Below are 23,481 nucleotides of genomic sequence, written 5' to 3'. Positions count from 1 at the left end.
CCAGCACTTTGGGAGGCCAAGGCTGGCATATCATGAGGACTTCGAGACCAGCCTGGCCAACATGGTGAAACTCCATCACCACAAAAATACAAAAATTAGCCAGGCACAATGGCAGGTGCCTACAATCCCAGCTACTCGGGAGGCTGAGGCAGAAGAATTGCTTGAAACTGGAAGATGTAGGTTGCAGTAAGGCCAGATTGTGCCACTGTACTCCAGACTAGGTGACAGAGTGAGACTCCATCTTAAAAAATAATAATAATTTAATATGGTTCACTTACCATAAACTCTTAATATTCTAATTTCTATATTTTCTAGCAAATTTTATATTTGTCACATTTTGGGTAAGAATCTAGTAAGACTTTCTTTTTCAAACAATATTTTTTCTTTTTACAAAGAAAGTAGCTCCATGCGAACTGATTTAATCCTTGCGCCTGTGGACATATATGCCATTTATCTTAATTAACTGATCTGAAAGTTACATTGATAAGCAAACTCTCCAGTTAAAACCAATTTTTCAGTGCATTAAAAAACACCAAAGTTCTCATCAAAACCCACAAAATACCATGTGAAATGACATGGCATGAAGAAAACTGGGAAGACTGTAGTACAGAAAAAGAAGAAGGGCCACGATGCATACATGGGTGGAATACACATAAAAAGACAAACAAAGCTTAAGATAATTAGAAAATAAATGAAGCAGAATTTCTTTTTAAATTCAGCAAAATTCAGCTTTGCAGCCTGAAAAAAATGTCCTCTCCACATGAAGAATCAATGTTATTTGTTTACCTTTGATATTTTCTACCTGACTTGAAGTTACAAGTTTCACATGAATATTTATGCCTTATTATGGAGTATCTGTTACCCAGCAAGCACTGTCATGTTTCTTTGCTACATTTATGTATAAAAACATTCTCATCACTTATGAAACTTCCCTAGTACTTACCTCAACAAATTGCCTAATGAATAAATTTACTTATATCCATCATAAAAAGTGAAAAAAAAACATAAGTAGGCTTATATAGTGTTCTCCAATTAAAAGAACAAAATGGAAAGTTCCAACTAAATAAAATATAATTTAATGCACTAATTTTAGAATTACAGGTAAAAATTGTTTTGTGTACATGACTAAATTTATTTTATTTTGAGATGGAGTCTTGCTCTGTCACCCAGGCTGGAGTCACCCAGGCTGGAGTGCAGTGGCACAATCTTGCCAACATAATTATGTTACATATGCATATTCTGATAGAGGCATATAATAATCACATTAGGGCAAATGAGGTATCCATCACCTTTAGAATTTGTTTTTTGTATTATGAACAGCTCAATTGTACAATATTTTATTTTTTTAAATAATTTTATATTTTTATAATAAAGTTATTTTTATAATAAAAATTATATACATGTATAAAATTTGCACATTTCTGAGTCCTGGATAAACACTTAAAAATAATTTCTTGTATGTTTTTCTTTGAATATGTGACCTCTCGGCTTGCAAACGCATACCGACTTTTAGTTTTGATTTACAGTTAAGTATACACATCTATTAGTCTAAATATAAACCTTAGGTGTAAGATGATTATGGATTAAGTGTGTTTGAGTATGAATTTGTAGCTATTTTCAGAATATTGGAACAAGACAAATCATTTTAATAAGGTGTCTTTTATTTTTGAGACAGAGTCTCGCTCTATTGTCTAGGCTGGAGTGCAGTGGCATGATCTCAGCTCACTGCAACCTCTGCCACCTGTGATCAAGGGATTCTCCTGCCTCAGCCTCCCAAATAGCTGGGATTACAGGCAAGCACTACCACATCTGGCTAATTTTGTATCTTTAGTAGAGATCGGGATTCTCCATGTTGGTCAGGCTGATCTTGAACTCCCGACCTCAGGTGTTCCACCCGCCTTGGCCTCCCAAAGTGCTGGGATTACAGGTATGAGCCGCCACGCCTGGCCTTGTTACCACCTCTTACCTATACCCTTGAGTAAGGAGGACTAGGTTAAAGTAAGTGGAATAATGTGACTTGATTGAATGCACAATATTTAAACTGTTAAAAATGCTGAATTAAGAAATTAAGTTCAGACATAATCTAAAATTTTTAACATGTACTGCTTTTTATTCATAAAAGTACAATTAGTAAAATATACTAATTTATTTTTAATTTTAACTAAAACTAAAAATATTTGTCTCTCATTACAATGCAGAATATTACTCTGAACAGCTACCTCACACATCACTCAATACTGTAAGTGAATTACAAAGAAACTCTTAGATTTTCATCATGCATCTTACATTTTAATGTCCTTACTCTTTCATAGAAGAGGTAATAAATGCTCACCTAATAAAAAATAATCTCTCATATCTTTTGGTCACATGCTTTCATATATGAATACAATAGGAATAAAGAAACAGCATGGGCCAGGCGCAGTGGCTAATACCTGTAATCCCAGCATTGTGGGAGGTAGAGCTGGGTGGATCACCTAAGGTAATGAGTTCAAGACCAGCCTGGCCAACATGGCAAAACTCTGGCTCTACTAAAAATATAAAACTTAGCCAGGCATGGTGGTGTGCCCCTGTAATCCCAGCTACTCAGGGAGCTGAGGCAAAAGAATCACTTGAACCCTGGATATGGAGGTTGCAGTGAGCCGATATCACGCCACTGCACTCTAGTCTGGGCAGCGACAGAGCAAGACTCCATCTCAAAAAAAAAAAAAAAAAAGGAAAAGAAACTAATTTCTTTAGCATGAAGTAATCTGAGAGTTAATTACAACTTTAACATGAAGTAATTTGAGTTAATTACAACATTATTTGTATGAAGCAATTTGAGAATTTGCCACATTATTTACTTTTCAAAAAAACCTGTAATCTTTCCCCCCAAAAAAGTATACTTGTAACTCTCCAAAAAACCTTCTACTCTTTTAAAGTTATAAACAAATAATTTTTCTACCAAGTTTAGTTTTGTATTGTATTCTAAACTCAGAACTCTGATTCAGTGTAAAGTCTGAAGTGTCAGTGCCTTATATGTTTCTAATGTAAATTCTCTGATATTTACAGACTTAACATACAATTAAATATTTTTTTCTATTTACTACAACTGCAAAAATATATTTTAATATGAACTCTCTGGAGTTTTCTAACCTGTAGTTTTTGAATAAATGTTTTTTTTCCGAATTTATTATATTTGCAGCGTTTTTCTTCTATATAAATTTTCTGACGTTGAATGAAGTTTGAGCAATTGCTTCAGGGTTTGCCTCTAATGCAAAATGAATACAACAAGATCTGTGTTACAAGTAAACTTACCACAACTTTGTTTATATTTATAATGTTTGTCTTCAAAATAAATCCTCTTCAGCACTTTAAAAGCTTACATTTTCTCAAGACTCTTTTGACAGTAATTGCACTTTTAATGCTATTAAGTATAAATTCTCTGATGTTGAGTAAGATGTGAGGAGATATTAATCATTTTAACTTTTTTTATATTTGTGCATTTATTTTCAAGTATAAAGGCTTTCGTGTGCAATAAGGTATGAGCATTGTGTAAGTTTTGCCACATTGTTCACACTTGTAGAAGTTTTCTCCAGTGTGAATTACCTAACCTGCAAGCAAGTGTGATAACCATTTAAAGGCTCTGTCGCATTATTCATATTTCTGTGATTTCTCACCAGCACACTTTCTTTTATGTTTGGAAATGTTTGCGATGTTGTCACAAGCATTGTTACAACTTTCAGGTTTGTAGAGTTTCTCTCCAGTATGAATCATCTTATGTCTGTTAAGAATAGAGGAGTTGTTAAAGGCTTTGCCACATTCTTCACACTTGTAGGGTTTCTCTCCAGTATGAATTCTCTTATGTGTAGTAAGGTGTGAAGACTGGTTAAAGGCTTTGCCACATTCTTCACATTTGTAGGGTTTCTCTCCAGTATGAATTACCTTATGTTTAGAAAGAGTTGAGGACCGATTAAAAGCTTTGCCACATTCTTCACATTTGTAGGGTTTCTCTCCAGTATGAATTCTCTTATGTGTAGTAAGGTATGAAGACTGGGTAAAGGCTTTGCCACATTCTTCACATTTGTAGGGTTTCTCTCCAGTATGAATTAACTTATGTTTAGAAAGAGTTGAGGACTGATTAAAAGCTTTGCCACATTCTTCACATTTGTAGGGTTTCTCTCCAGTATGAATTCTCTTATGTGTAGTAAGTTGTGACGATAGGTTAAAAGCTTTGCCACATTCTTCACATTTGTAGGGCTTCTCTCCAGAATGAATTCTCTTATGTGTAGTAAGGTGTGAAAACCGGCTAAAGGCCTTGCCACATTCTTCACATTTGTAGAATTTCTCTCCAGTATGAATTATCTTATGGGTAGTAAGGGTTGAGGACTGAGTAAAAGCTTTGCCACATTCTTCACATTTGTAGGGTTTCTCTCCAGCATGAATTATCTTATGTGCAGTAAGGGTTGAGGACTGGCTAAAAGCTTTGCCATATTCCTCACATTTGTAGGGTTTCTCTCCAGTATGAATTCTCTTATGTGTAGTAAGGTTTGCAGATTGGTTAAAAGCTTTGCCACATTCCTCACATTTGTAGGGTTTCTTTCCAGTGTGAATTATCTTATGTGTAGTAAGGTGTGAGAGCCGGTTAAAGGCTTTTCCACACTCTTCACATTTGTAGGGTTTCTTTCCAGTATGAATTCTTATATGTGTAGAAAGGTTTGAGGCCTCATTGTAGGCTTTCGCACATTCTTTACATTTATAGGGTTTCTCTCCAGTATGAATTCTTCCCTGTTGAGCTAAGTGTGAAAGCACACAAAATGACTTTTCACATTCTTTACATTTGAAGGCCTTCTTTCCAGTATGTTTTATCTTACGTCTGTCTGAATTTGAAAATTTATGAAAGACTTTCACGTATTTGTCACATTGAAATATTTTGTTCTGGGTAGTTGTCAAACACTGGCTAAGTCCATTGTAACATTCTTCGTGCACCTTACACTCATCCACACTTTTACAGTATTTTCTTAGCTGTAAATTTTCATGTCCATATTTTTTATATCTTCTCAGTATCACTTTTTGGAAATAATTTTTTATGCCCTGCTTTGGCCAAAGGTCTTGGGCAAAATAAGAACATACAACTGAAAGAAATAAAAATAATAAATTACTTTACTTACTAGACTCAGATGAATATACTTTACAAATCTAACCTATAAAATGATAGACTACATCACAAGATGGCACAGCCAAATATTACATGCTGTAACATTTTCACAGCCATATAAAGTAACAAAAACATACAGACCAAATTACATTTGTGAAAAATTAAAGTAAGTGTGTGCAGTGCCCCAGGTGAGTCCAATGCAAAGAGGCACATAGAAGAAAGTAAAGTCTGTTACATTTACCCAACACAGATCTTCCTGCTTCCCTATATAATATAGTGACTTTAGAAATAAACTGCCAACTCCTGGTTTCATTTTTAAAAGACAAATAAAATAATGGCTTATACATCTTTATTTCTCAATGGCAGGTGCTTTTACAGACACTGGTTCCTGTCTCTCACTGCATAAAAGTTCTGAAAGAAACAGTGGTATTCTTTAAAATGACAGTTTGAGTGTGCTGAGATAAAAGGTACGGTACCAAAACAGATATACAGACAAATAGAACAGAACAGGGCCCTCAGAAATAACACCACACATCTACAACCATCTGATCTTTCACAAACCTGACAAAAACAAGAAATGGGGAAAGGATTCCCTATTTAATAAATGGTGCTGCGAAAACTGGATAGCCATATGTAGAAAGCTGAAACTGGATCCCTTCCTTACACCTTATATAAAAATTAATTCAGGCCGGGCGCGGTGGCTCAAGCCTGTAATCCCAGCACTCTGGGAGGCCGAGACGGGCGGATCATGAGGTCAGGAGATCGAGACCATCCTGGCTAACACGGTGAAACCCCGTCTCTACTAAAAAATACAAAAAACTAGCCGGGTGTGGTGGTGGGCGCCTGTAGTCCCAGCTACATGGGAGGCTGAGGCAGGAGAATGGCGTGAACCCAGGAGGCGGAGCTTGCAGTGAGATGAGATGCGGCCACTGCACTCCAGCCTGGGCAACAGAGCAAGACTCTGTCTCAAAAAAAAAAAAAAAAAATTAATTCTAGATGGATTAAAGACTTAAATGTTAGACCTAAAACCATAAAAACCCAAGAAAACCTAGGCAATACCACTCAGGATATAGGTATGGGCAAAGACTTCATGACTAAAACACCAAAAGTAATGGCAACAAAAGCCAGAATAGACAAATGGGATCTAATTAAACTAAAGAGCTTCTGTATAGCAAAAGAAACTACCATCAGAGTAACAGGCAACCTACAGAATGGGAGAAAATCTTTGCAATCTACCCATCTGACAGAGGGCTAATAGCCAGAATCTACAAAGAACTTAAACAAATTTACAAGAAAAAAACAATCCCATCAAAAAGTGAGCAAAGGATGTGAACAGACACTTCTCAAAAGAAGACTTTTTTTTTTTTTTTTTTTTTTTTTTTTTTTGAGACGGAGTCTCACTCTGTCGCCCAGGCTGGAGTGCAGTGGCCGGATCTCAGCTCACTGCAAGCTCCGCCTCCCGGGTTCACACCATTCTCCTGCCTCAGCCTCCCGAGTAGCTGGGACTACAGGCGCCCGCCGCCTCGCCCGGCTAGTTTTTTGTATTTTTTAGTAGAGACGGGGTTTCACCATGTTAGCCAGGATGGTCTCGATCTCCTGACCTCGTGATCCACCCGTCTCGGCCTCCCAAAGTGCTGGGATTACAGGCTTGAGCCACCACGCAAAAGAAGACATTTATGCAGCCAACAGACACATGGAAAAATGTTCATCATCACTGATCATTAGAGAAATGCAAATCAAAACCACAATGAGATACGATCTCAGGCCAGTTAAAATGGTGATCATTAAAAAGTCAGGAGACAACAGGTGCTGGAGAAGATGTGGATAAATAGGAATGCTTTTACACTGTTGGTGGGAGTGTAAATTAGTTCAACCATTGTGGAAGACAGTGTGGCAATTCCTCAAGGATCTAGAACTAGAAATACCATTTGACCCAGCCATCCCATTACTGGGTATATACCCAAAGGATTATAAATCATGCTACTATAAGGACACATGCACACATATGTTTATTGTGGCACTATTCACAATAGCAAAGACTTGGAACCAATCCAAATGTCCATCAATGATAGAATGGATTAAGAAAATGTGGCACAGATACACCACGGAATACTATGCACTCATGAAAAAGAATGAGTTCATGTCATTTGCAGGGACATGGATGAAGCTGGAAACCAGCATTCTCAGTAAATTATCACAAGGACAGAAAACCAAACACCACACATTCTCACTCATAGGTGGGAACTGAGCAATGAGAATACCTGGACACAGGGCTGGGAACATCACACACTGGGGCATGTTGGGGGGTGGGGGCTGGGGGAGGGATAGCATCAACCACCATGGCACATGTATATCTATGTAACATAACTGCATGTTGTGCACGTGTACCCTAGAACTTAAAGTATAATAAAAATAAATAAATAAATAAATAAATAAATAAATAAATAAATAAATAAGAAAGGTAAGTTTTACAGCAGCAGAAAGACTGTGGTATTACAGACAGAAAACAATTATAGCAAGTGATTATTGGTTATCAAGAAGAAACATGAATAGGCTGAGTGTGGTGGCTCACACCTGTAATCCTAGCACTCTGGGAGGCCAAGGTGTGTAGATCAACTGAGGTCAGGAGTTTGAGACTAAGCCTGGGCAACATGGTGAAATCATCTCTACTAAAAATACAAAAGTAGCTGAGCATGGGGTTACAAGCCTGTAATCCCAGCTAAGTGGGAGGCTGAGACTGGAGAATCACTTGAACCCAGGAGGTGGAGGCTGCAGTGAGCTGAGACCATGCCATTGCACTGTAGCCCAGGTGACAGGAGCAAAACTCTGTTTCAAAAAAAAAAAAAAAAAAGAAGAAGAAGAAGAAGAAACAACATGAATAAACACCTTTGACTAAAAGTAAACACAAAATTTTAGACAAGGCACATCCTAAGAACATGTTTGAGAGACTCCCAGAATCTCTAGCCAAGATAATTGTTTTCAGACTATGTCAGAAAAAAAAATGCATTTTAAAGACTGTGACAGGTAGCTTTTTAAAATGTCCAAATCTCAAAGATTATAATGTATACAAAACAGAGCAACATGATTTCATCAAAAATATTGTGTAAATTCCAGAAAGAAATCATAAAAAAGATGTATACATTAATTTTAAACACTAATAAATTGAATAATATCCAATGAGTGAAACAGGAATACAGTCAGTCCACTGTAGAAAATCACAAAAATGAGAATAAAAACAAAAATATCAAAATATTTTAAAAAATTTGGAGGTAAAAAATAGAAAAATAAAAAATAACTGGAAAATCCTAAAAGAAAAATGATGTAAAAATGAAGTTCAACAAACAAATTATGATACACACAAAGATATTTATAACAAATACATGTTAAGCACATTTTCAAAAATCACAGACAAGAAGAAAGTCTTCGGAGCTGCAAGATAAAAGTAATGTGTCATTTACAAACATAGTCTTATGATATAACCAGTGAATTATCAACAAAAATTTTGCAGGCCAGAAAGAAACTGTGTGACACAAAGTCCTGAAAAACAAAAAAGACAAAAAAACAACAAAAAACTGCCATGAAGTGAGAATAATACCATCAACAAATCTGTCCTGCCAAATAAAAAGGAAAAACCTTCCAAAACAACCAAAATCTGAAAAAGTGTATTAGTACTGCATATGCCCTGCATATAAAAGATGGTGAACGCAGCTCCTTAACCTGAAAGTAAAAGGATTCAAAAAAAAAAAAAAAAAAAAAAAAAAAAACACATACACAAATAAAAATACACTATTTTCTGGGAAAGATATGCACACACACAAAAATAGAATCTTGTGGCATTATCATAATGGTGCAGAAAACATTTTAAATTATTCACTAAATTTTGAAAAATAAAAGCACAGAAATTATAAACATCTGTTAATGAATATACAATGCAAAAACATAATTAGCAACATCAATGACAAATTTCAGGGCAGATGTAATAAGGAAGAATTTTTTTATTCAACTGAAGTTGATTCTGCACCAAATTAAAAATATACTGTTGTTTCTTATAGAGGTTTTATGGAAGCCCCAAGGTACCACAAAAAAAAAAATCTGTACAAATATACAAAAGTGAATTAGAAATAAGTAAAAGCATATCAATACAAAAAGCAAAAGACACAAAGACAGAGAGAAAATGAGAAACAAAGATGCAAGAATCAAATAAAATAATTAAAAACATAACAGTAAGGTCTCTATCAGACAATTACTTAAATATATATATATCAAATTAACTTTCAAATCAAGGGACACACTTTCAATAAATAGATTTATTAAAATTTTTAAAAGCCAAGATCCAACTTTTTTTTCTACAAAAGTCAGTAGAGATCTAATGATAAAAAATACTAAAAGGGGCAAGATGGAAGAATGCATTTCATACAAATATTAATCAAATGAGAGCAGAAGAAATCAACATAATATTATGCAAGCCACATCTTACGTCAAAAACTGTCATATTTTATAAAATGTACTTGAAGTCAAAACTCCAAGGAGACAAAAAAGGACATTAAAACTTATAGATTTAGGCTGGGCACATTGGCTCATGCTGGTAATCCCAGCACTCTGGGAGGCCGAGGCAGGATCAAGTGATCCTCCTGATCACTTGAGATCAGGAGTTCGAGACTGGCCTGGCTAACATGGTGAAACCCTGTCTCAACTAAAAATAGAAAAATTAGCCAGGCATGGTGGCAGCCACCTGTAATTCTAGCTACTCAGGAGGCTGAGGCAGGAGAATTGCTTGAACCCAGGAGGCAGAGGTTGCAGTGAGCCAAGATCACACCACTGCACTCCAGCCTGGGACGCAGAGTGAGACTCTGTCTCAAAACAACAACAACAACAACAATGATGACTTGAGATTTACTCACTGGGAACCTATGAAAAATGTGTATATATATCTCTGTGTGTGTGTGTGTGTGTGTGTGTGTGTGTGTGTGCATCTCACATTAGGGCTCCAAACATATATAGCAAATATTGACAGAACAACAGAGACATAGACAGCAACGTAATTATAGTAGGGTATTTTAACACTGCACTTTCTGCAATAAAAATTAAATGAGAATATTAGTAAGGGAATACAGGGCTTCCAGGCAGTATAACACAATTATTTCTAACAGAGGTATAGAAAACACTCAACACCAGGACACACATGGTTCTCAACAGCTAATACAACATTTTCCTTGATAGACCACCTCTTATGCCAAAAAAAGAAAATAAGTCTCACCAAATTTTTTAAAACTGAAATTTTGTAAATTACTTTCTATCACCAAAATGAAATGAGTATACAATAAGAGAAAAAAAACTGAAAAATTAACAAATATATAGAAATTAACACACTCTTAAACATGCTCTTGTGAAAGGCTGAAAAAGGTAATATTGTAACGATGTCCATCCTGCTCAATACAATCTACAGATTTAACGCAATGTTTTTCAAATTTCTCATTACATTTTTGAAGAAACAGAAACAGCAATCCTTCGAGTATACAGAATCTCTACAGACAATAAAGTACCCAAAAATATTAAAAACGAAACAAAACAATGTTGGAGGCATTACAGTTCCTGATTTCAAAACACATCACAAAGCTACAGAATTAAAACAATTTGGTATGAGTATAAAGGTGAAAAGGTAGACTAATAAAATAGAATGCAGCACATATATAAACTCTCACATATATGGTCACATGAAGAGTCACTTGCATACCCACAATTATTTTAGCATTGTTACTAAAAGTCAATAGGTAAAAGCAAGGCAAATTTCGGTCACCAAATCGTTCAGCAGATATAATTTGAAATATAAAAATACCAAAATATTACTCAGTTTGAAAAAAAGCAGGAAATATTCTAACAACTATAAAAGTAACTCTTGATGACTTTATGCAAAATAAAATGAGCCAGCCACAGACAGAGATTTTATGAGATATATAAAGCAGTTATACTCTTAGAAAAAAGAATGCTATTTGAAAAGTGCCAGGAAATGGGAAAAATTGGTAGTTGTTTAATGTGTATTGTAAAATTTCTAGAAGTCTTTTATAAAACAATGTAAATATACTTCACATGCCTGAAATGTACAGTACAGTGTTTTTGAGTCAGGGTCAAAAATCACCTCAGGTGATCCGCCTGCCTTGGCCTCCCAAAGTGCAGGGATTACAGGTGTGAGCCACCATGCCTGGCTGAAAGAATATTATTAAAGTGCCATATTATCTACAATGATCTCTAGATTCAATAAATTCCCTATCAAAATTCCAGTATTTTTTTTACAGTAATAGAAAATACAATTCTCGGCCAGGCGTGGTGGCTCATGCCTGTAATCCTAGCACTTTGGGAGGCCGAGGCAGGTGGATCATGAAGTCTAGGAGTTCAAGACCAGCCTGGCCAATATGGTGACACCCCGTCTCTACTAAAAATACAAAAATTAACCAGGTGTGATGGCTTGCACCTGTAGTCCCAGCTACTCGGGAGGCTGAGGCAGAAGAATTGCTTGAACCCGGGAGGCAGAGGTTGCAGTGAGCCGAGATGGTGCCACTGCACTCCAGCCTGGGTGACAGAGCGAGACTCCGTCTCAAACAACAACAAAAAAAAGAAAATACAATTTTCACACAGAACTACAGTAAACTTTGAATAGCCAAAGCAATCTTGAAAAAAAAAAAAAAAGAACAAAGCACAAGAACATCATACTTTATAATTTCAAACTATACTTCAAGACTATAAGAAGAAGACAAAATACAATGTGCAGAAAAATTAGCAATAAAAAGACAACGGAACAGAAACCACTACTCTCACACACTTAGAACATGATGTAAAAAGAGAACTTAAAAAACAGTTTAACACAGAATTTCTCAAAATTTTGCAGATTATCTGTGTGTTTTCAAAAACAACAAAGAAGCAGTCAGATTTTGCAGTCTCTCATATGCCACGAAGAGGACTCTCTTGGCTGTCACTGTAAACTTGAAGGAAGGTCACCAAAGGGAAAGTAAAATCTTTAGTGATTTTACAAAGATCAGACAGAAGATGCTTCTTTGTGAGAGCAAAATAAAAAAAAATTCAGGCTTCCTAGAAACTATTTCCTTTGGAACACAGATTTCAAATCATTTTAAGGACTTTTCTTTTTTCTGCTTTGGACCTCTCATCTGTGTTGTCTGTTGTACTCACTTTCACTCTCACCTACCTGGGAGTTCAGCTCCCATCTCATGTCTCTTCACATTCCAAGGTTCTTTTCCTTGCTCCAGACAGGTGATCAGGTCTGGCTTAGAGGCAGCAATACCTGTTTTATTAAAAATAGCATGAATCATGCTCATATTCTCCAATTATCAATTTGGTAATGGGTTCAGTAAAAATGATGTAATAGAATATTCTAGTAAATTAATTCCAAAATACTAATTTACAACAAAAAATTTAAAATATTTAGGAAATATTTTAATTTTGTACGTTCTTAATTTTACTACGTGGTACTACTAAATCAAAAATTGGTAGTGGCAATTACATTTTAAGATGTGGGCAACAGTTATGTTATGCCACTAAATTTCTAAAATTAACACTAATCTAGAGTGAAAGGACACAGATTAGCTCAGGAGTGTGGAAAGTTCAGGTCAAAATGAAACATCTTGAAATTCCCTTCTACATACACAAAGCTTGAAGTTTAAAAACAAACAAACAAACAAACAAACAAAAAACACAGAGATCTGAAAGCATAAATTACCAAAAACCATTCTACAAAAAAAGAGAAATAAAACTTATAGGGTATAGTAGGGAATTGTGTACTGAAGTTATCCTCACCCAGGAAGACCAGGTTTCTGTAGTTCTCTAACATCACATTCCTATATAAATTCTGCTGTGCAGTGTCCAGGCATTGCCACTCCTCCAGAGAGAATTCTATGGCCACATCCCTAAATGTCAACACTCCCTGAAAAACACACAAACACACACACACATATTTACCAAGTGGCCAGGAACAGAATTTTTAATTTGACTCAAGGCAAAACAAGAGTAAAGAGAACTGGTTCTTACTTATAGGAGTGACAGAAAATATTTAATAAATAACTTTCAACACAGAAATATTCTCTAATGTATTCTCTAACTCTGAGAAAAGAGAGTGGTATAAGATCCACAACATCAATGTATAGATGATACTTTTCTGGATGATGAAATATAAAATTGAGGGCATTAACACTAACATGTACATTTTTGAATGCTATATTTACATCATACAGAATACGTTGTGTAAATTTTTCAGATGGAAAAGACATATTCAGTTAGAAAACACTGCTCAAATATTAATGTGTATGATAAACTGGAGATATTGTTAATGCAGATTATTTTTTCAGAAAATCTGGGCTGGGCGTGGTGGCTCACGCCTGTAATCCCAGCACTTTGGGAGGCTGAGGTGGATGGATCATGAGGTCAGGAGATCGAGACTATCCTGGCTAACACAGTGAAACCCCGTCTCTACTAAAAATACAAAAAATTAGCCGGGCGTGGCGGTGGGTGCCTGTAGTCCCAGCTACTCAGGAGGCTGAGGCAGGAGAATGGCGTGAACCCCAGAGGTGGAGCTTGCAGTGAGCTGAAATTGCGCCGCTGCACTCCAGCCTGGATGACAGAGCAAGACTCTGTCTCAAAAAAAAAGAAAATCTGGAATAAAATCTGAGTTTCTGAATCTCTAACAAGCTCACCAGTAATGCCCATGTTTTTGGTCCAAGGAAACTATTTTGTCAAACATCCAGTAAGTGGAAGAGCCTGTGTGTTTTTCAGTTTTTCTGGCCTATAAACAAAGATGAGAGCTTTCATTTTCCAAAGACAGATAAATGGAAAGAAAACCTAAGAAAGGTCAGCTACCAGATTAAATGTGATTGTTCATGCACATCTGCTGAATAAAGATATATAATAATTAAGAGAAAAATAATTAACTCTATAGAAAAAAATATGTCACAGAGCTCATTAACCAAGTGAGTTACTAACATCAACTGCATGAAGACAAATTTTTATGGTGTGCTGATGCACAGAGAAGGACACGGCATCACTGCTATGGTATCTCCCAGCCAAAAGTAAATTATAGCCTGAATTTAATCATAAAGAAACATTGGTTTTATGCAAAGTTCCAGATACCAGTATCTCCCATGTTCTGTACATTTTAATGGTGATTTTCAGTAGTCTTTTTTTCACACCCTGAAGAGTAAGTATCTCCTAATAATTTTTTTTTTCAAAACTGTCTGGGTAATAAATGCCATCCTGTTTAAATAAGCATTTTCTTAATCCTGTTCTGCATACAGCTAATGGAGAACAGAGATGGAACCTCAACATTACATGCTCTCCATCTTTACTAAGGACCCCAGCTTCTCCCCAATAGGAATACTGAGTATCCACACCTTTCCATGTTCCACAGCCACAAAAGAAACATTCTTAATATTGAAGTTCATAAATTCACCGTGAGAATTCGTTATGACATATAAGAAGGCAGGATCTTGATAATGTAGAGAAGACTCTGGTATATAGGAAAGAAATGTTTTTCAGACCCCCTTGACTATAATAAGAACTAAAAGGTAGTTAAAACAAACTCATTAGGAAGAAAAAGCACAAGTAGAAAATTAAAGCTCTGCAAGTATTGAACACGTGGCATTCCAGGAGGCAGAGTGGACACAGCTCTTCATCTGAGACATGTTTAGCTTAAAAAACAAAAAACAAAAACAAAACAAAAAACATTTTTTAGGGGTGGGGCAAAGACGGCCAATTAGAAGCAGCGGCGATCAGAGGCTCCCACCGAAAAGAACCATAATGGCCTGTGCATCCTGCACTGGCACCTGAGGTATCCAGGTTCTCTCATCAGAACTGACTAGGCAGCTGGCATGGCCCATGGAGAGGAAGAAAGAAGAGTGTGGTACAGCCACCCACCTGACAGCCACACAGGGCAGAAGAGCCCCCACCCCCCAGCCAAGGGAGGCAGTGAATGAGTGTGCTACTTAGCTGACAAAACCATGCTTTTTCCATGGAACTGTGCAACCCACAGACTGAAAGATTTCACTCGGGAACCCATGCCACCGGGGCCTAGGGTCCCAACCCCAGAGCTGTGCAGATTCTCAACAACCTCTCAGCTAAAATCGGTTTAAGCCTGCTGAGTTCCCAGGGGAGGGGTGACCGGCACCACAGCTGTGGCTGCCTGCTGTCTAAGCCATTTGAGCTCCTTGGGGATGGGCAGCAACCAGTACTGGGACTGACAGCTGTCTAACACACTAGGCTCCCTGGGCAGGGGAAGGGCGGCAGCCATCTCTATAGCTCCTGGCGGTGCTTTTCCCCTGCTGGAGACAGGGATGCTGGATGGCGTGGTTCCAAGAGGTGTCCCCCACAGCCCAACACACTGACTGTGCCAGACTGCAGCTACAGCACCTCTTTAGGCCTGACTCTGACCCATCCCTCCTCACTCTGTGGGGCCACCCTGCAGGAACTCCAACAGCTTCAGCCAGGGGCTCAGGGACAGAACTCTGATCTCTCTGGGTCTGAGTCCCTAAGGGGAGAGGTGACCGCAGTCTCTGTGGATGAGCAGACTTAGCTTTTCCTCCTGCTAGTTCTAAGTAATCCAAGCAGCCCAGAGGAGTGGGTTTAACCCCAGTGAAGCATACCCCTCCACCAAGGGACAATAAAAGTGCTTCATTAAATGGGTCCTGTTCCTCGTGCCACCCAACTGGGTGAGATACTCCAACAGGGGTTGTCAGACACCCTATACAGCTGTGTTCCTACTGGCATCAGATTGGTGTTCCTTAAGGTCAGACATTCCAGGGGAAGGAAGAGGCACCCATCTTTGATGTTCTCCAACCTCCTTGATATCTCCAGGTTCAGGAGTGAACCAGATAAATAGAGCCTGAGGTGAACCCCCAGCAAACCACAGCAACCATACAGAAGAGGGACCTGACCACTGAAAGAAAAACAAACAGAAATGAGTAACAGCAACAAAAAAGTCCCCACAAGAACCCCATCCAAGAGTCAGCAGCCTCAAAGATAGAAGCTAGACAAACTCATGAAGATGAGAAAGAATCAATGAAAAAAACACTGAGAACCCAAAAGGCAAGGGTACCTCTTCTTCTCCAAATGATTGCAATGCCTCTCCAGCAAGGGTGCAGAACTGGACGGAGAATGAGAGACACAAATTGACAGAAGTAGACTTCAGAAGATGGGCAATAACAAACTCCACTGAGTGCTAAAGGAGCACGTTCTAACCGAATGCAAAAAACCTAAGAACTTTGGAAAAAAGTTAGAGAGAGGAGCTGCTAACTAGAATAACCAGTTTAGAGAGGAACAGAAATGACCCGACGGAGCTAAGAAACACAGCATGAGAACTTGATGAAGCATACACAAGTATCAATAGCCAAACTGACAAAGTAGAATAAAAAAATATCAGAGTTTGAAGACCACCTTGCTGAAATAAGGCATGCAGACAAAATTAGAGAAAAAAGACTGAAAAGGAATGAACAAAGCCTCCGAGAAATATGGGACTACATAAAAAGGCCAAACCTACAATTGACTGGAATATCTGAAGGAAAGGGGGAGAATGGAAACAAGCTGGAAAACACGCTTCAGGATATCATCCAGGAGAATTTCCCCAATTTAGCAAGACAAGCTAACATTCAAATTCAGGAAATACCAAGAACACCACTAAGATATTGCACAAGAAGATCAACCCCAAGAAACATAATCATCAGATTCTCCAAGGTTGAAATGACAAAAAAATGTTAAGGGTAGCCAGAGAGAAAGGCCAGGTCACCTACAAAATAAGTCCATCAGACTAACATTGGACCTCTCAGCAGAAACCCTACAAGCCAGAAGACAATGGAGGCCAATATTCAACATTCTTAAAGGAAAGAATTTTTAACCCAGAATTTCTTACCAAGCCAAACTAAGCTGCATGAGTAGAAAAAGAAATAAAATCCTTTCCAGACAAGCAAATGCTGAGGGATTTTTGTCTCCACCAGGTCTGGCTTGCAAGAGCTCCTGAAGAAAGCACTAAATATGGAAAGGAAAAACTGGTACCAGCCACCACAAAAACACACCATGAAGACCAATGACACTATGAAGAAACAGCATCAAGTAGTGTGCAAAATAACCAGACGCCATCATGATCACAGGATCAACTTCATACAGAACAATACTATTCTTAAATGTAAATGAGCTAAATGCCCCAATTAAAAGACACAGACTGGCAAATTGGATAAAGAGTCAAGACCCATCAGTGTGCTATATTCAGGAGACCCATCTCATGTGCAAAGACACACACAGGGATGAAGCAAAATTTACCAAGCAAATGGCAAACAGAAATAAGCAGGGGGTGGAATCCTAGCTCTGACGAAACAGACTTTAAACCAACAAAGATTAAAAAAAGACAAAGAAGGGCATTACTTAATGGTAAAGGAATCAATTCAACAAGAAGAGTTAACTATCCTAAATATATAAGCACCCAATGCAGGAGCACTCAGACTCATAAAACAAGTTCTGAGAGACCTACAAAGAGACTTAGATGCCCACACAATCATGGTGGGAGACTTAACACCTCACTGTCAATATTAGACAGAACAATAAGACAGAAAATTAACTAGGATATTCAGGACTTGAACTCAGCTCTGGATCAAGTGGACCTAATAGGCATCTACAGAACTCACCACCCCAAATCAACAGAATATACATTTTTCTTAGTGACACATAGCACTTTTCTAAACTCAACCACATAATTGGAAGTAAAACACTCCTCAGCCAATGCAACAGGACTGAAATGGTAACAAACAGTCTCTCAGATCACAGCACAGTCAAATTAGAACTCACGATTAGGAAACTTACTCAAAAGTGCACATTTACATAAAAAATGAACAACCTGCTCCTGAATGATTCCTGGGTAAATAATAAGGCAGAAATCAAGAAGTTCTTTGAAACCAATGAGAAGAAAGACACAACATACTAGAATCTCTGGGACAGAGTTAAAAGGGAAATTTATAGCACTAAATGCCCACATCAGAAAGCTAGAAAAATCTCAAATTGACACCCTAACATCACAATTAAAAGAGCTAAGTCATGGTGCAGTGACTCACGCCTGTAATCTCAGCATTTTAGGAGGCTGAGGCAGGCAGATCACCTGAAATCAGGAGATCAAGACCAGCCTGGCCAATATGTCAAAACCCCATCTCTATTAAAAAATAGAAAAATTAGCCAGGTGTGGTGGTGGGTGCCTATAATCCCAGCTACTCAAGAGGTTGAGGCAGGGAGAATTGCTTGAACCCAGGAGGCGGAGGTTGCAGTGAGCCAAGATCATGCCACTGCACTCCAGCCTGGATGACACAGCGAGTCTCCATCTCAAAAAAAAAAAAAAAAAAATTAAAGAGCTAGAAAGCAGGAGCAAAGAAATCCAATTCCAAAAGCTAGCAGAGGACAAGAAATAGCTAAGATGAGAGCAGAACTGAAGGAGATAGACATGAAAAACCCTCAAAACAAAAACAAAAACAAAACAAAACAAACAAACAAAAAAACCAACTCAATGAATCCAGGAGATATTTTTGAAAAAATTAACAAAATAGGGCCAGGCACGGTGGCTCACCCCTATAATCCCAGTACTTTGGGAGGCCGAGATGGGGGGGATCACCTGAGGTCAGGAGTTGGAGAGCAACCTGGCCAACATGATGAAACCCTGTCTCTACCAAAAATACAAAAATTAGCTGGGCATTGTGGTGCACGCCTGTAATCCCAGCTACTCGGGAGGCTGAGGCAGCAGAATCACTTGAACCTGGGAAGTGGAGGTTGCAGTGAGCCAAGATTGTGCAACTGCACTCCAGCCTGGACCACAGAGCAATCAACTCTGTCTCAAAAAAAAAAAAAAAAAAAAAAAAATTAACAAAATAGACTGCTGGCTAGACTAGTATACTATAAACACTTCTATGGAAATAAGCTACAAAATCTAGCTGAAATGGATAAATTTCTAGACACGTATACCCTCCCAAGACTAAACCAAGAAGAAGTCAAATTCCTGAATAGACCAATAACAAGTTCTGAAACGGAGGCAGTAATGAATAACCTACCAACCAAAAATAGCCCAGGACCAGACAGATTCACAGCCAAATTCTACCAGAGGTACAAAGAGCAGCTGGTACCATTCCTTCTGAAACTATTTCAAGCTACTGAAAAAGAGGGATTCCTTCCTAACTCATTTTATGACATCAACATCATCCTAATACTAAAACCTGGAAGAGACACAACAACAACAAAACTTCAGGCCAATATTCCTGATGAACATCGATGCGAAGATCCTCAATAAAATACTCGTAAACCAAGGCCGGGCATGGTGGCTCACACTCGTAATCAGAGCACTTTGGGAGGCCGAGGTGGCAGATTACCTGAGTTCAGGAATTCGAGACCAGCCTGGCCAACATGGTGAAACCCCGCCTCTAATTAAAAAAAAAAAAAAAGAAAAAATTAGCAGGGTGTAGTGGCGGGCACCTGTAATCTAGGCTACATGGGAGGCTGGGGCAGGAGAATCACTTGAACCCAGGAGGCAGAGGTTGCAGTGAGCTGGGACTGCACCTTTACACTCCGGCCTAGGCAACAAGAATGAAACTGTCAAAAAAAAAAAAAAAAAAAACTGGCAAACGGAATCCAGCAGCCCTTTAAAAAACATCCACCAGGCCAGGTGCAGTGGTTCACGCCTGAAATCCCACCACTTTGGGAGGCCGAGGCGGGCAGATCACCTGAGGACAGGAGTTCAAGACATGCCTGCCCAACACGGAGAAACTCCGTGTCTACTAAAAGTACAAAAAATTAGCCGGGTGTGGTGGTGCAAATCTGTAATCCCAGCTACTTGAGAGGCTGAGGCAGGAGAATCACTTGAACCCGGGAGGCGGAGGTTGCGGTGCACCGAGATCGCACCATTGCACTGGGCAACAAGAGCAAAACTCCGTCTCAAAAAAACAAAAACAAAAACTTACGCACCATGATCAAGTCGGCTTCATTCCTGGGATGCAGGGCTGGTTCAACATATGCAAATCAATAAACATAATTCATGACATAAACAGAACTAAAGACAAAAACCACATGATTATCTCAATAGATGCAGAAAAGGCCTTTGATAAAATTCAACTTTCTTTCATGTTAAGAACTCTCAATAAACCAGGTGTTGAGGGAACATATCTCAAAATAGTAAGAGCTGTTTATGACAAACACACAGCCTATATCATACTGAATGGGAAAAAGCTGGAAGCATTCTCTTTGAAAACCAGTACAAGACAAGGATGTCCTTTCTCACCATTCCTGTTGAACACAGTATTAAAAGCTACAGCCAGGGCAATCAGGCGAGGGAAAGAAACAGTATTCAAATAGAATAAGGGGAAGTGAAATTCTCTCTGTTTTCAGATGACATTATTCTATATTTAGAAAATTCCATCATCTCAGCCCAAAAAATCCTTAAGCTGATAAGTAACTTCAGCAAAGTCTCAGGATACAAAATCAATGTACAAAAATCACAGGCATTCCTATAAGCCAACAATAGACAAAAAGAGAGCCAAATCATAAATAAACTTCACAATTGCCATAAAAAGAATAAAATATGTAAAAATACAGTTAACAAAGAATGTGAAGGACCTCTTCAAGAAGAACTACAAACCACTGCTCAAGGAAGTAAGAGAGCACACAACCAAATGGAAAAACATCCCATCCTTATGGATAGAAGGAATCAACATCATGAAAATGGCCATACTGCCCAAAGTAATTTATGGACTCAATGTTATTCCCATCAAACTACCATTGACATTCTTCACAGAATTAGGAAAAAAATGACTTTAAATTTCATATGGAACCAAAAAAGAGCCCATATAGCCGAGACAATCTCAAGCAAAAAGAACAAAGATGGCAGCATCACACTACTTGACTTCAAGATATACTACAAGACTACAGTAAGCAAAACAACATGGTACTTCTCCAAAAACAGGCATATAGACCAATGGAACAGAAAAGAGCCCTCAGAATTAACACCACACATCTACAACCATATGATATTCAACAAACCTGACAAAAACAAGCAATGGGGAAAGGATTTTCTATTCAATAAATGGTCCTGAGAAAACTGGCTAGCCATATGGAGAAAACCGAAACTGGACCTCTTCCTTACACTTTATATAAAAATGTACTCAAGATGGATTAAAGACTTAAATGTAAAACTCAAAACCATAAAAACCCTAGAAGAAAACCTAGGTAATACCATTCAGGACATAGGCATGGGCAAACACTTCATGACGAAAACGCCAAAAGCAACTGCAACAAAAGCCAAAATTGAAGAATAAGATCTAATTAGACTAAAGAGCTTCTGTACAGAAAAAGAAACTATTAGCAGAGTGAACAGGCAAACTACAGAATGGGAGAAAAAATTTGCAATCTACCCATCTGACAAAGATCTAGTATTCAGAATTTAAAAGAAACTTTAAAAAATTTACAAGAAAAAAAAATTTCATCAAAAAGTGAGCAAAGGCTGGGCATGGTGACTCACGCCTATAATCCCAGCACTTTGGGAGGCCAAGGTGGGTGGACTGTTTGAGATCTGGAGTTCAAGACCAGCCTGGCCAATATGGTGAAACCCCGCCTCTACTAAAAATACAAAAATTAGCTGGGCATCATGGTGGGCGTCTGTAGTCTCAGGTACTTGGGAGGCTGAGGCAGGAGAATCACTTGAACCCAGGAGGTGGAGGTTGCAGTGAGGAGAGATAGTGCCACTGCACTCCAGCCTGGGAGACAGAGTGAGACTCCATCTCAAAAAAAAAAAAAAAAAAGGTGGGCAAAAGATGAACAAACACTTCTCAGAAGGCATTTATGCAGCCAACACACATGAAAAGAAGTTCAACATCACTGATCATTAGAGATATACAAATAAAAACCACAATGAGAGACCATCTCACACCAGTCAGAATGGTGATTATTGAAAAGTCAGAAACAATAGATGCTGGTGAGGCTGTGAAGAAATAGGAACGCTTTTACGCTGTTGGTGAGAATGTATATTAGTTCAACCATCGTGGAAGACAGTCTGGTGATTCCTCAAGGATCTAGAACCAGAAATACCATTTGACCCAGCAATCCCATTACTGGGTATATACTCAAAGAAATACAAATCATTCTACTGTAAAGACACATGCACACGTATTTTTATTGCAGCACTATTCATAACAGCAAAGACATGGAACCAACCCAAATGCCCATCAATGACAGACTGGATAAATAAAATGTGGTACATACACACCATGGAATACTATACAGCCATACAAAGAAATAAGATCATGTCCTTTGTAGGAACATGGATTAAGCTGGAAGTCATCATCCTCAGCAAACTAACACAGGGCTAGAAAACCAAAAACTTCATGTTCTCACTCATAAGTGGTAGTTGAACAATGAGAACACATGGATACAGGGAGGGGAATAACACACACCAGGGCCTGTTGTGGAGTGGAGGGCACGTAGAAGATGGGTCAATACGTGCAGCAAACCACCGTGGCACACATATACCTATATAATAAACCTGCACATTCCGCACATGTATCCTGGAACTTAAAGTAAAATAAAAATAAAATAAGTATTCAATATTTCATCATTTATAATGCCATTTTTTCCTTTTTCTCCTTCTTTTCTAGAATTCTTTCTCAGATAAGATTCTCTGGACAAACTACACCGCATCTTGAGACTACGCCTTAAAAGGTGTCAGCACCACCTGTTTACCTGCTACCACCACACTCACAGGCAGAAGACTCAAAACAGAAAAAACTCCACCCATTTCTGTACTTTATAACAGAAGAGATTCAGCAACAATGAGCTGCTGTACAGATATAAAAATATAAGTTTCTCCTTTCCTGTCTTCAGGTGCCTCTCCTGCCAGCAATTTCTGCTGCAGTAATAAAAATATGAGCCACACTGCCCTGTCCCTATGAAACCCAAACAAAAGAGGCTCTAGGACTACCCTTTAGTGCATAGGTGAAACTTAACTCTTATAAATGTATCTTGAACCCCCTATACTTGATTCTGGCCACAACTTAGAGTTACATGAGGCAGTTAATTAAAATAACAAGAATGCTTCCACCCAGAACATTAAACAGAACCTGTGGGAAGGGCACCAGTAAAGAGAGTTCTGCAAATTGGCCATGTGATTGTAATCAGCAGCCTGGGCTTATAACCACTTAACTAAGCATTGCCTCTCAAGCTTTAATGAGCTTATAAATCACCTGGTAATGTTGGTCTCACTCTATGTAATCTGATTTTGCAGGTATGGAAAGGTCCATGAATGTGTGTTTTAAATAAGTCCCCTGTCAATGCTGAGGATG

The 23,481-nt window shown here is 38.2% G+C and overlaps 1 protein-coding gene across 1 annotated transcript in view; it reads right to left on the bottom strand.

Moving 5' to 3' along the window:
• Positions 1–3,463: 3,463 nt before the first annotated feature.
• LOC102143870 (uncharacterized) overlaps positions 3,464–23,481 on the bottom strand; it is a 33,592-nt gene continuing 13,574 nt past the window's right edge. Inside the window, exons 2-4 of the mRNA XM_015440458.4 lie at positions 12,941–13,067; positions 12,333–12,428; positions 3,464–5,111 (exon numbers count right to left, since the gene is read on the bottom strand). Coding sequence (XP_015295944.3) covers positions 3,631–5,111; positions 12,333–12,428; positions 12,941–13,067 — 1,704 coding nt within the window. The 3' untranslated portion in view covers positions 3,464–3,630. The remainder of the gene's footprint in view (positions 5,112–12,332; positions 12,429–12,940; positions 13,068–23,481) is intronic.

This window comes from Macaca fascicularis, chromosome 19 (assembly GCF_037993035.2).
Source record: "Macaca fascicularis isolate 582-1 chromosome 19, T2T-MFA8v1.1".
Taxonomy (NCBI): domain Eukaryota; kingdom Metazoa; phylum Chordata; class Mammalia; order Primates; family Cercopithecidae; genus Macaca; species Macaca fascicularis.
Note: the sequence above shows the minus strand (reverse complement) of the source record. Positions and strands in the feature narration are given on the sequence as shown.